This window comes from Lithobates pipiens, unplaced genomic scaffold, assembly GCF_037356315.1.
Source record: "Lithobates pipiens isolate NorthernLeopardFrog02 unplaced genomic scaffold, aLitPip1_a1.2 Scaffold_10, whole genome shotgun sequence".
In the NCBI taxonomy this organism is placed as follows: Eukaryota; Metazoa; Chordata; class Amphibia; order Anura; family Ranidae; genus Lithobates; species Lithobates pipiens.
The window spans coordinates 17,196,053-17,209,191 of NW_027507686.1; the positions used below are offsets into that span (position 1 = coordinate 17,196,053).

The 13,139-nt window shown below is 45.6% G+C and overlaps 1 protein-coding gene across 1 annotated transcript in view; it reads right to left on the reverse strand.

Annotated features, from left to right (window-relative positions):
• FHOD1 (formin homology 2 domain containing 1) overlaps positions 1-13,139 on the reverse strand; it is a 188,680-nt gene that overhangs the window by 27,283 nt on the left and 148,258 nt on the right. Inside the window, 2 exon segments of the mRNA XM_077451885.1 lie at positions 5,824-5,877; positions 7,871-7,894. Coding sequence (XP_077308011.1) covers positions 5,824-5,877; positions 7,871-7,894 — 78 coding nt within the window.

Sequence of the window (13,139 nt, forward strand, 5' to 3'; positions counted from 1 at the left end):
TGCAAGTGAGTTTGCAACAACAGCAGGCTCAAACAGAGGCCAATAGACGACATGAACAGTCCATGGCTGCACAACAGCAGGCTCAGACAGAGGTCAATAGACGACATGAACAGTCCATGGCTGAACAACAGCAGATGATCGCTGCACAACAGCAGGCTCAGATAGAGGCCAATAGACGACATGAACAGTCCATGGCTGCACAACAACAACTTATTGAGCACCTGATAGCAAATCGAGAGGCGCCTGTGGTGATGGGAGCCGCTCCAGAGATTTTTTCTGGGAGAAGGACTGTGCAGAAAGCGCTGCAAAAGATGACTGCTGAGGACGATGTTGAGGCCTATCTAACAGTATTTGAGCGCGTGGCTGAGCGAGAGAAGTTACCAGCCGCTGAGTGGGCAGAGGTAATTGCGCCCTATTTAACAGGTGAACCTCAAAAGGCCTACTATGACCTCAGTGAGCAAGAGGTTAAGGACTATACTCGGCTAAAAGAGGAGATGCTTGCCCGACTAGGAGTTACTACTGCAGTCCGTGCCCGGAGGGTACGCAACTGGAGCTACAGTCTGGACAAATCAGCGAGGTCCCAGATGTATGACCTAATCCATTTGGCAAGAAAGTGGTTGGAGCCAGACACTTCTACTCCTGCACAAATCCTAGAGAAGGTCGTGATGGATCGCTACCTCCGAGCCCTTCCTACTGACTTGCAACGCTGGGTGGGACAAGGTGATCCTAAGAATGCAAACGAACTTGTCAACCTTGTGGAGAGGTTCCAGGCGACTGAGGACTACCTCCGTGATGTTCCTGCAGCATCTTCACCTCCCCGGAGCGCCAGATCTGTGCCGTCAGCTGGTAAGAGACTTCCATCTATTGGGGGAGTGTGGAGGGGTGCTGATGGGGGGAAAAGGGCTCAAGTGGTGTCTCAGGGACAAAAGACTGGTGATGGTCCCGGGTGGCTAAGGGGCTCTGAAAAGGACTCCTTGCCAAAGAGACCAGGCCCTATCCAGTGTTGGAGATGCCATGAGGCGGGACACGTGTCGGCCCATTGCCCTCTTACCTCTGAACCCATGGAATGTGACGCTAGCCGGCGTCAGTCGCTATTTGCGGAACCATCTTGTGCTGCAGTTCCTGGACTAGAGACTGAACCGCAAATCTGCGATATTACAATCAATGACTTTCCTGTTAAAGCGTTAATGGACTCAGGAAGCCTTGTAACCTTGGTGCATGCTAGCCTGGTGACTGGGGACTTAGAGTCTAAAAAGCATATGAGTGTTGTGTGCATACATGGTGATACAAAAATGTACCCTATAGTGCTGGCTAAAGTCGGGACTGAACAAGGCACCGTACAATATGAAGTGGGTGTGGTTAAAAACCTCATGCATAATGTAATATTGGGGCGAGATTTTCCATTATTCTGGGCTCTCTGGGAAAAAAGAAAAATCCCCAAAAGGAGTGAGGATACCTCTAAGGGGGTTGCCTTGTCCACTGTGAATGATAAAAGTGTACAGGATGAAAATGATTGTTTTCCTTTACAGGTCCTGGCTGGGGAGGAGGAGGCTCCTCCCACTGAGCAAAATATACTAGACTTAGAGGTGTCTAGAGATAATTTTGGGGCTGCACAATTACAGGACCCCACTCTCAAAAATGCGAGAGAGCAGGTTGCTGTAATGAATGGGGTACCTCAGGAACCAGATGCTGAAAAAAGATTTCCACATTTTTCGGTGACTAATGATCTTTTCTATAGGGTTACTAAGGTTAAGGATGAGATTGTGGAACAGCTTCTGGTACCTAAGCCGTACCGGCGTCAGGTGCTTGACATGGCACATAACCATGTTCTTGGGGGACACTTGGGGACTGACAAAACGCGAGAGAGGGTTCTCCAGAGGTTTTTTTGGCCGGCCATATATGATGACATTAAAAAATACTGTGAGTCGTGCCCCACATGTCAGGTTAGTGCCCCAGTGTCACATTTTCGCAGTCCTTTGGTTTCGCTCCCTATTATAGAGGTGCCTTTTGAGCGTATTGCCATGGATTTAGTGGGTCCCATTGTAAAGTCAGCTAGAGGACACCAGTATATTTTGGTAGTCCTGGATTATGCGACCCGCTATCCTGAGGCTGTACCCTTAAGAAACACTGCATCTAAAACAATTGCACGTGAGTTGTTTTATATGTTCTCTAGGACTGGGATCCCCAAAGAAATCCTAACTGACCAAGGTACGCCATTTATGTCGAAAGTAATGAAGGAATTATGCAGACTATTTAAAATCTCACACATCCGTACCTCTGTGTACCACCCCCAGACGGACGGATTGGTGGAGAGATTTAATAAAACTTTGAAACATATGTTGAAGAAAGTGGTGGCAAAAGATGGTCGTGACTGGGATCATTTATTACCCTACCTCATGTTTGCTATTAGGGAGGTGCCCCAAGCGTCCACAGGGTTCTCACCATTCGAGTTGGTCTATGGTCATCACCCTAGGGGTCTACTAGACATTGCAAAAGAGACATGGGAGAATGAGTCCACCCCATACAAGAGTGTTATTGAGCATGTAGCACAAATGCAGGACCGTATAGCCACTGTAATGCCCCTGGTAAGGGAACACCTCCAGAGAGCTCAAGAGGCCCAAAGTAGAATTTACAACCAGTCCGCAAGAATCAGGACATTCAACCCAGGCGATAGGGTCCTTATACTAGTCCCCACTGTTGAGAGTAAATTCTTGGCGAAGTGGCAAGGTCCTTATGAAATTGTTGAAAAGATCAGTGAGGTGAACTACAAGGTGCACCAACCAGGTAGAAGGAAGCCTTTCCAAGTTTATCACATAAACTTGATCAAGCCCTGGAAAGACAGGGAATCCTTGGGGGCGACAAATACTGTTAATAATTTGTCACAACCAATCCCTCCAGTCAAGGTAGGTGATACTCTATCAGTGTCACAGAAACAGGAGGCTCAGGAATTTTTACAGAAAAACAAAAACAAGTTCTCTGACCTCCCAGGGCGTACACACCTCATCCATCATCACATTGAAACTGAGCCTAGAAGCAGAGTAAACCTTAAGCCCTATAGGATACCCGAGGCACGTAGGGAAGCCGTATCTGCCGAGGTAAAACGTATGCTTGCTCTGGGGGTAATTGAGGTGTCACAGAGTGAATGGTCCAGCCCAATTGTGCTAATCCCAAAGCCCAATGGAACTTGGAGGTTCTGTAACGATTTCAGAAAGTTGAATGAGATCTCCAAGTTCGATGCGTATCCTATGCCCAGGGTAGATGAGTTGATTGAGAAGTTGGGTAACGCCAGGTACATAACCACCCTCGATCTCACAAAGGGCTATTGGCAGATTCCACTTTCTGACGAGGCTAAAGAGAAAACTGCTTTCTCCACCCCTGATGGGCTATTCCAGTATGTAGTGATGCCGTTCGGGTTACATGGAGCGCCTGCAACTTTCCAGAGGTTGATGGACTTGATTCTGCGACCACATCGTGATTACTCAGCCGCCTACCTCGATGATGTGGTCATTTTTAGCCCTGATTGGGAAAGTCACCTCTGTAAGGTACAGGCCGTGTTGGATGCCATAAGTGATGCAGGGTTGACCATAAATGCCGAGAAGTGTGCTCTAGCCCTAGAAGAGGCCAAATATCTGGGCTACATTGTTGGAAGAGGATTGGTTAGGCCACAGCTAAATAAAATTGAGGCAATACAGAATTGGCCTAGACCCCTGACAAGGAAACAGGTTAGAGCTTTCCTGGGTATTACGGGTTATTACCGTAGATTTGTGCCGAACTTTGCCTCAGTTGCTGCTCCGCTAACTGACTTGACAAAGGGCGGAAAGACAGCAATGGTCACGTGGACCCCAGAGGCCGAGGAGGCTTTCCAAAGCCTTAAGTCTGCCTTGTGCCAACCACCTGTGTTAGTCACCCCCGATTTCAGGCGAGAATTTCTGGTCCAGACAGATGCCTCTAACACAGGCTTAGGTGCAGTACTCTCACAAGTAGTGAATGGTGAGGAGCATCCGGTGACGTACTTGAGTAGAAAACTAACCCCGGCCGAGAAAAATTATGCCATTGTGGAGCGAGAATGTTTGGCAGTGAAGTGGGCCCTAGAATCTTTAAAGTATTACTTGCTAGGCAGGAAATTCAAGTTGGTGACAGACCATGCCCCCCTAACATGGATGAAGTTAAACAAGGAGAGAAATGCAAGAGTGACTAGATGGTTTCTCTCCCTACAAAACTTTAATTTCACTGTGGAACACAGGCCAGGGAAATTACAGGCAAATGCTGACGCATTGTCAAGGGTAAGTTGTCTGTGGGGACAAAAGGCTCAGCCCTCCGGTCTGAAAAAGAGGGGGGGGATATGTAGACATGTCACTGGAGAAGTGATCGAGGGGGTGTACATCTCACCTAGGTTGCTACACAGTGTGAGATGGTAAATCCAGGATGGATCAGTTTCTCAGCAGCGATATGCTGCTGAGTTGTTATTTAATTTTGCCGGGCCTGGGTTTATATGGAATGGCAGGTAGGTTTGGTAGAGGGACCTGTCATTCCACATCCCCCGATCCAGTTCTGGGTTTGGGATCAGGTGAGCTTGGATCCTAATTAGCCTGGGAAGCTAAAGGCTCTGCAGGGTCTGCAGGTGATTGCTTCTCAGCCAGGGAATGAACAATCTGTGTGTTGAAGGAAGCTGCAAGCACAGCCACTGCTGGAGCTAAAACTCACCCTGCGATATCCAGGCGAAAGACGCTGTGTTTGTAAGTGTCAGATAGGTGAGCAGAACCTGTTAGTAAGCGCCCAGCCGGGCTAGGACTTTTATTTTTGTTGTACTTAGAAAGCACGGTGTTGCTGTATATTTTGTTTGCTGGACTGTTTGTACCACGAATAAACGCCAAGATCTGCTTTATCAAATTCCAAGTCTGCTGTGAACTGTGTCCAAACACACCCTACCCCGGGAAGATCCCTTACAATACCTTACAGAGACATGAGCGTGAATCTCAGTGTGCCCTCCAAGGCAGAGAAGAGTCCAACCCACTGATTCTGCCACTTAGCCCTGATGAAGAGGGTTCAGATCCTCGAAATGCGTTGAATTGTTTTCTTTAAATGAATTTGTAATTAATTAGAACGAGAATTAGAATGTCCCCAAAAGTTTTGAGTGGTGCCTATATCTTCTGATAGTGTCGGGTGAGTCAAAAGCTGTCAGTAGGCTTCCCCCAACCATGTATAGAGAGGGGGGGGACCCCTCGCCATTTATTTATTTTTTGTATTGCTGGGCTACCAGCAAGAGCTTGCAGCCATGAAGTCCATTTAAATGTCATTTTTTTTCTTTACAAATGTCAGTTTTGCTTCAGCGGGTTCTATACACAGTACAGATGTGCCACTTTTCAGGCAGACTAAGGGGACCCCCATGCACTATATTTAAAGGAATTTTTCATTTTTATTGTTTGACTTTAACCATCCTTTAAATCACTGCTCTTTTAAAAAGTATCTTTGAAAAAAAATAAAAAAAGTTTTACATTGATACATGTCCCCCAAGGTAGTACCCGCAACCCCATACCCATTTTATGGCCATTAACTTGCATATAACCAGTGGGGGGGGGGGGGGGGGTGTTCGGCCCTTGAACGCCGGGAAAATTTTTCCTCCCCTCCTGTTCCCCTTTTGGTTTTGAATCTACAGACCCCAATGAAATCAGTCAGCCAGTTTTTTGGTCCGGTCATATTCAAATCACTCGGTAACAACAGAAAATACTGTTGGGCCATATATACAACTAGAAAAAAGGAAGCAGTTTATGAATTAAAGCGGGTAAATACACGGGCATGGCCGCGGTTTATACAGATACTTACTGGAACTTCTTCAGGATGGGTTTGTCCCCATAAGCATGATTATTCCTGTCATCCCTGCAGGAAGATCAGGTTAGCGGCTCTCAATAGACATATGACATGCCTACACTCCACACACTAATGGGTAAGTGACAAAAGCATGCGGCTTCACACCATAAATGTTATCTGTTAAAACAGGACAATATTCACAGAACCGAGCGGTGGTATGGCAACGGGGGAGCAAGCCGCGATGGCTCGGCAACGGGGGAGCAAGCCGCGATGGCTCGGCAACGGGGGAGCAAGCCGCGATGGCTCGGCAACGGGGGAGCAAGCCGCGATGGCTCGGCAACGGGGGAGCAAGCCGCGATGGCTCGGCAACGGGGGAGCAAGCCGCGATGGCTCGGCAACGGGGGAGCAAGCCGCGATGGCTCGGCAACGAGGGAGCAAGCCGCGATGGCTCGGCAACGAGGGAGCAAGCCGCGATGGCTCGGCAACGAGGGAGCAAGCCGCGATGGCTCGGCAACGAGGGAGCAAGCCGCGATGGCTCGGCAACGAGGGAGCAAGCCGCGATGGCTCGTCAACGGGGGAGCAAGCCGCGATAGCTCATCAACGGGGGAGCAAGCCGCGATGGCTCGTCAACGGGGGAGCAAGCCGCGATGGCTCCGCAACGGGGGCGCAACCTGCGATGGCTCCGCAACAGGGGCGCAAGCCGCGATGGCTCTGCAACAGGGGCACAAGCCGTGATGGCTCGGCATCAGGGGCGCAAGCCACGGTGGCTCTGCAACAGGGGTGGAAGCCCCGATGGCTCGGCCACAGGGGTGGAAGCCCCGATGGCTCAGTAACAGGGGTGAAAGCCATGATAGCTCAGCAACAGGAACGGAAACCTTGATGGCTTATTTCAGGGGTGGAAGTCATGATGGCTCGGCAACAGGTAGATATGAAAATGAAAACATCTATATAATAAACACAGTCACAGGACTGACACACAGACAAATATGAGTAAAATATTGCAGGCTTGTTAAACACCACAATCCAAATCTGATGTAACCACAAAAATGTATTAAGTCAAGATTGTTACAGATTTAAAGAACAGTCAATAAAGTTTTTGCTAACTTACGGAAAAAACTTGGAGGGAAATATGGATGCTAAAACTGCACCTCCTTCTAAAAAAGTGCCCGGCTGTCTTTGGTTTGAATACCTCTGAGTCACTGACCAAATATGCAGCCCGGGAACGTCAAAGTGAAGTCAGAACTCCCGACACGTGTTTTTTTTTTTTCAGTGTCTGTGGGTCAAACTACCAAAACCACTGGATCAGCATGAGAGTCAGGTAACTGCCATTTTTCTTAGAAGAGTTTGGCCTCTATACTTCTCCAGCACAGGTTCCCTTTTATTGAGTACACAGTGCCTAGTGCACTCTAGCAAAACCCAACCCATATTATCGGCACATCTTGCAGACCCATACACTTGTATGCAAATGAACCAATGAAGCCAGATTTCGGAGGAGCGGGACATATGCCTACTAACAGCCAGGTTAGTGGTTCTCTGTGGACATGTGACATTCCTACACTCCACTCACCAACGGCTGATTGCATTTGGTTTCCCTTCCAGTGTCATTGCTACTATAGAAGCTACATAAGGCCAACTTTTGGTTTCACATGGCTGATAAGATCTTACAACCTTCTCATCTTGGGTGTGAGAAGACTGGGCTTTGCCAGAACACACAGCTCATAAAGCACTGGATACTTGGCAAGAAAGTGAATGGTTCTCGCTAATTAGGACTTGCCAATGCAAAGCCACCTTTGAGGAACTACAAGTCTTAATCACGTGTAAAACTAGCAGCTCCTCTACAGCGGGACGTTGGCGGTTCTGCCCACTTATTACACGCGCTCTGATTATGACACCACAGGGACAACTAATGTGTTATAAATGTGTTATAAAACTACACACAATTCCATTTGTCGTAATAAAAACACACGCAGAGCCATAACAGAACTGTGGGATAAAAACAAGAGGCTGGTAGTACAGGGAATAACACCAAGTCCAGGGGGTTATACAATCTGAAGGCACTTACCTAACAGGATCAGTTTGGGGGACTCTGGAAAGAAAGGAATCAGAGAGAGGACAAGGAGACAGGGTTTAAGAATGAAAATTACAGAAAGAGAGGTAAAAGATAACTGCATCAGATATCGTACATCTATTTGTTACAGGCAAGGAGGACCCAAAAAACAATATGCTTTTCGTTCAGTAGAGAATAATAGCCACAGTTAGGCTATCTGTAGGGCAGCCATTTGCAACAAGGGTTCCACGGAATTCCAAGGTTCCTCCAGGGGTTGGAAGGAGTTCCTTGAGCTGTGACTAACTGAGCTCCCCATCTGATGATGCCTACATAGCTCCCGGGCCAAAGCCACTTGGCACAACCAGCGGCACTGCACCAATGATATTTTTGATTAGCTGTCCTTAACCTGGGATCTATGGAACCTTTGGGTTCTTCCAACAGTTGTTAGGGGTTCCTTGAGCCATGACCAATTGAGCATCCCATCTGATAGTGCCTGTATAACTCTGGAGCCAACACTACTTGGCAGAATCAGCAACATGACACCTATGGTCTTATGATCAGCCATTATCAAACAGGTTTCCTTCAGGGGTCCCTCAGAGGTTACTATGAGTTCCTTGAGTTTTGACTAAATGACCACCCATCAGATGGTGCCCACAAGGTTTCAGTGTCAACACAACTTGGCAGAACCAGTGGCGAGGCGCCAATTATATTTTTGATTAGCCATTCTTAACCAGGGTTCCATGGAATCCTTGGGTTCTTCCAAAAGTTGCTAGGAGTTCCTTAAGCCATGTTGATAGCCCCATCTGATTGTGCCTGCATAGTTTTGGTGCCAATGTCACTTGGCAGAACCAGCAACATGGCACCAATGATCTTTTTGATTAGTCATTCTCACCCAGGATTCCATGGAATCGTTGGGTTCCTCCAGAGGTTGTACAGAGTTCCTTGCGTTGTGACTAACAAACCCTTCCATCTGATGGTGCCTGCATAGGGGGCCTACAGCACTTGTCACAACCAGTGTCATGGGACCTATGATCTTTTTAATCAGGCATTCACAAACAGGATTCCTTCAGATGTGCTTTGAGCAGTTACTAATTGACTACCCATCAGATAGTGCCCGCAAAGTTCCAGAGCCAACATCACTTTGCAGAACCAGTGGCATTGTACCAATTATATTTTTGATCAGCCAATCTTAACCAGGGCTCCATGGAACCCTTGGGTTATTCCAGAAGTTGCTAGGGGTTACTTGAGCCATGACCAATTTACCACCCCATCTGATACTGCTTGCATAGTTCTAGTGCCAATGTCACTTGACAGAACCAGTGGCATGGCACCAATGATCCTCTTGATCAGCCATTCTCAACCAGGGTTCCTCCAGAGGTTGCTAGGGGTTCCTTTAACCTGTGAGCAGATGACCCGACCCCCCCCCCCCAAGCTGATGGTGCCAGCATAATTTCATAGCCATTACCACTTGGCAGAACCAGGATGGCACCATCTTTTTAGCTGCCAGTAAGGGTGGCATTCTGTCCACCACTGTAATGGAAGCATTTGTCCCACTGACTACAAATGTAAGGGACATTTTCTTCCCCACTGATCCCCTATCAATATGTTTAGGTAGGGGTTCCTGGAGGCCAGACAATTATTTAAAGAGTTCCACTGGATAGAAAGTTGAGAAAGCCTGCAGTAGGTCATAAAGAAATTTCATAGATAAGCCTAAGGGCCCACTTGCTTCGGCTTCAACATACATTAACGGCTAGTTTACACTTGCTTCAAAACAAGGTTTCGGACAATTTTTGTTAAAGCTCTCTGAACGCTAGTAAAAGCTCCTGCCAAATAAAATGGTTACCTTACAGTCCGGTTTACACCTTGCTTTTGCTTTGGCTTCAAAAATTATACCCTATGTAGCTTTAGTGGTGCTTCAAAGCCTCCATAGAAGTCTAAGGCAAAGCTCGCTTGAAGCCTCATTGAAGCCCCACCAAAGGCTCTTTGAAGCTCCACCAAAGGCTCATCAAAGCCTCATTAAAGCTCCACCAAAGCCTCATCGAAGCTACAGAGAAAAGCAAGGTATAAACAGGATGGTAAGCTAACCATTTTATTTAGTGACAGGGGCTGACTGGTGTTCCGGGAGCTTTAACAAAGCGTGTCCAAAGCCTTGTTTTGAAGCAAGTGTAAACTAGCCCTTAGTCACAGAGTGGTATTGTACAGAGAACATTGATGCAGTCACATTGCTCCCATCCGCAGAACAGTTCACACTCTGATGTCTCCACTATGGACAGACACAATGCTATTATTCATCTGGCCTATTATGCAGCTCATTACAAAAGCACTGGGCCAGTTACATCAGCCTTTGCGTCAGAGGAGCTTTAATCAAATATTCCCCTCCCGTCACACAATATTACCATTATAGAGAACGTCAATTCGTTTTATTGCTTTTTATATAAACTTGTAAAATAGATCAGGGCGAGATAAACTGTATCAATACCAGCGAATAGTTGAAAAAAAAAAAAAAGGAGATATTTCTAAACCTAGTCTTTCATTTTATGTGTTTTAAGGAGCATCCATACGTGCTCATTACATAGTCAGGCACCGCTTCCTGCTTTGCAGCGTGACACAATGGTTGTGCTTTACCTCTTCTTAGGGGTGTACACACTTTTGTTTCCAGCGGTTTAGACATTAATGGCTGTGTGTTGAGTTATTTTGAGGGGGCAGCAAATGTACACTGTTATACAAGCTGTACACTCACTACTTTACATTGTAGACAAGTGTCATTTCTTCAGTGTTGTCACATGAAAAGAGAATATTTACAAAAATGTGAGGGGTGTACTCACTTTTGTGAGATAATGTATATGGAGGGTTTAAAAAAGGCACTCATATTAGTTCATGTACCAGAGGAGCTTACAATCAAATGCCCCTTTCACAGTCACCAGTATTCATTACTACAGGTCTGACGTGTAAAAGGCTTAAAAAAAGACAAACCAGACAACTCTGCCCATGCACCAGAGGAGCTTGCAATCCAATGTCACTTTCACAGTTACTAGAGATCTGACATGTTTGCAGGATTTAAAAAAAAGACAATTAACCAGACACATCTACCCATGCAGCAGAGGAGCTTGCAATCTATTATCCATCCCACAAACAAATATCATAGATACAACCTATTTGGAGCATTTAACAAATACATTTAACCAATCGAAGCAGATTCATCGCACCAGAGGAGCTTGCAATCTAATGTCCAGTTTGAAGTCTCTAGTATTCATTACTATGCTAGATCTAACATAGTTGGAGGATTAAAAAAAGTCCATTAGCCAAACACATCTACCCATGCGCCAGAGGAGCTTGCAATCAAATGCTCCTTTTTCAGTCATATCATTCCTTACGATAGATCTGACCTATTTGGAGTAGGGTTGCACCGATACTAGTATCGGTATCGGTGCCGATACCGAGTATTTGCACAAGTATCAGTACGCATGCAAATGCACCGATACCTGAAACCCATACTTTCAGGCTCTGTTCTTTAAAGAGGAAGTAAACCCTTCCAAACAACTTGGACCTATAGGTAAGCCTAGATTAAGGCTTACCTGTAGGTCCAAGCAATATCTCCTAAACCTATATGGTTTAGGACATATTTGCCCGAAAATGGGCACCGCTGTCTACGGCGCATGCGCCGTAGACAGCGGCGCGCAGGCGCACTAAATGCGGCAAATCCAAGAATGGATTTGCCTAATTTGTCGACTCCCGTGCGCATGCGCGGGAGTGACGTAATCGCGGCTTCGCCGTATGACAGCGGCGGAGCTGCGAGGCGCGACTCCCGTGCGCATGCGCGGGAGTGACGTCATCGCGGTTGCGCCGCTGTGATTCGTCGGAGCTGCGAGACGCCACAAGCAACATGGATGCGGCGGACTACAGGGGACAGCGGCGACTTCGCTGGCTCCTGTGTCAGGTAAGTGACACATAATGAGCTACTATGCGATGCATAGTAGTCCATTATGCTTTACCTTTGCAGGGAAAAAAAGAGGAAGTAAACCCATCAGGGTTTACTTCCTCTTTAAGCTGTCAGTGGATCTCCCCAGTGTTAAAGAAGTCCAGTAATTGGAGCTGTCAAAAAAAAAAAGCAGCCAGCAATGTTTATTAACAACATTGCTCAGCCCTGAAACACTAAAATGAAAAGAAACATTGTTTTTTTTTTGTATCTTTCTGTTTCTTCATCTGCAGATCAAATAAATAAATGTTCCTCTGTTTAACCCCTTAATAGCCCTTAATTTACTCTAATCAGCTTTATTTAACTCCCTCTTCTCCTCCATTTAATTATTTTCCTCCTTTTTTTTTTCTTTTGTTCACATCTATTTTATAAACGATAAAAACTTTTTTTTTTGTTTTGCTTTGTTAGTGAATATTTTTACACATATATATTAACATATATTTACACGTTTCACATTGAAAAATCGCAAAATTAAAAAAAAACCTATTTCATTTGATTTGTAAATAACTTTTCAATGCTTTGTACCATCGCTCACAGCTGAAGTTAAAACAAAACCGCTGCGGTAGGTATCAGTAATCGGCGAGTACTAAAAAAAAAAAAAAAGAAAAAAAGTATCGGTACTCGTACTCATTGTAAAAATTTTTTTTTATCGGCGAATCCCTAATTTGGAGCATTTAAAAAATATATATTTAACCAGTTAAAGCAGTTCATTGCACCAAAGGAGCTTGCAATCTAATGCCCCTTGCATATCATTAATTACCGTGGAGAATAAAAAAAAAAAAAAAAGATATTTAACCACATCAAAGCAGTTCTTTGCACCAGATGAGCTTGCAATCTAATGCCCCTTGCATATCATTAATTGCTGTAGAGCATTTAAAAAAAAAGATACTTAACCGAATCAAAGCAGTTCTTTGCACCAGAGGAGCTTGCAATCTAATGCCCGTTGCATATCAATTACTGTATCGCATAAAAAAAAAAAGATTTTTACCGAATCAAAGCAGTTCTTTGCACCAGAGGAGCTTGCAATCTAATTCCTGTTGCATATCATTAATTACTGTAGAGCATTTAAAAAAAAGATATTTAACCAAATCAAAGCAGTTCTTTGCACCAGAGGAGCTTGCAATCTAGCCTCCCATGAACACACTTACTTTCATTGTTCAGAAAAAGTCAGCCAAGGAGCTTGCAATCTATCCTCCTAAATGCACACTTTGTGTACTTTGATTGTTTATAAAAACAAAGGGCGCGTTTTGCAACCCTATGCTGATGATTTTGCCCCAAATGTAAGAGATCAGACCACAGTTCTGCGAT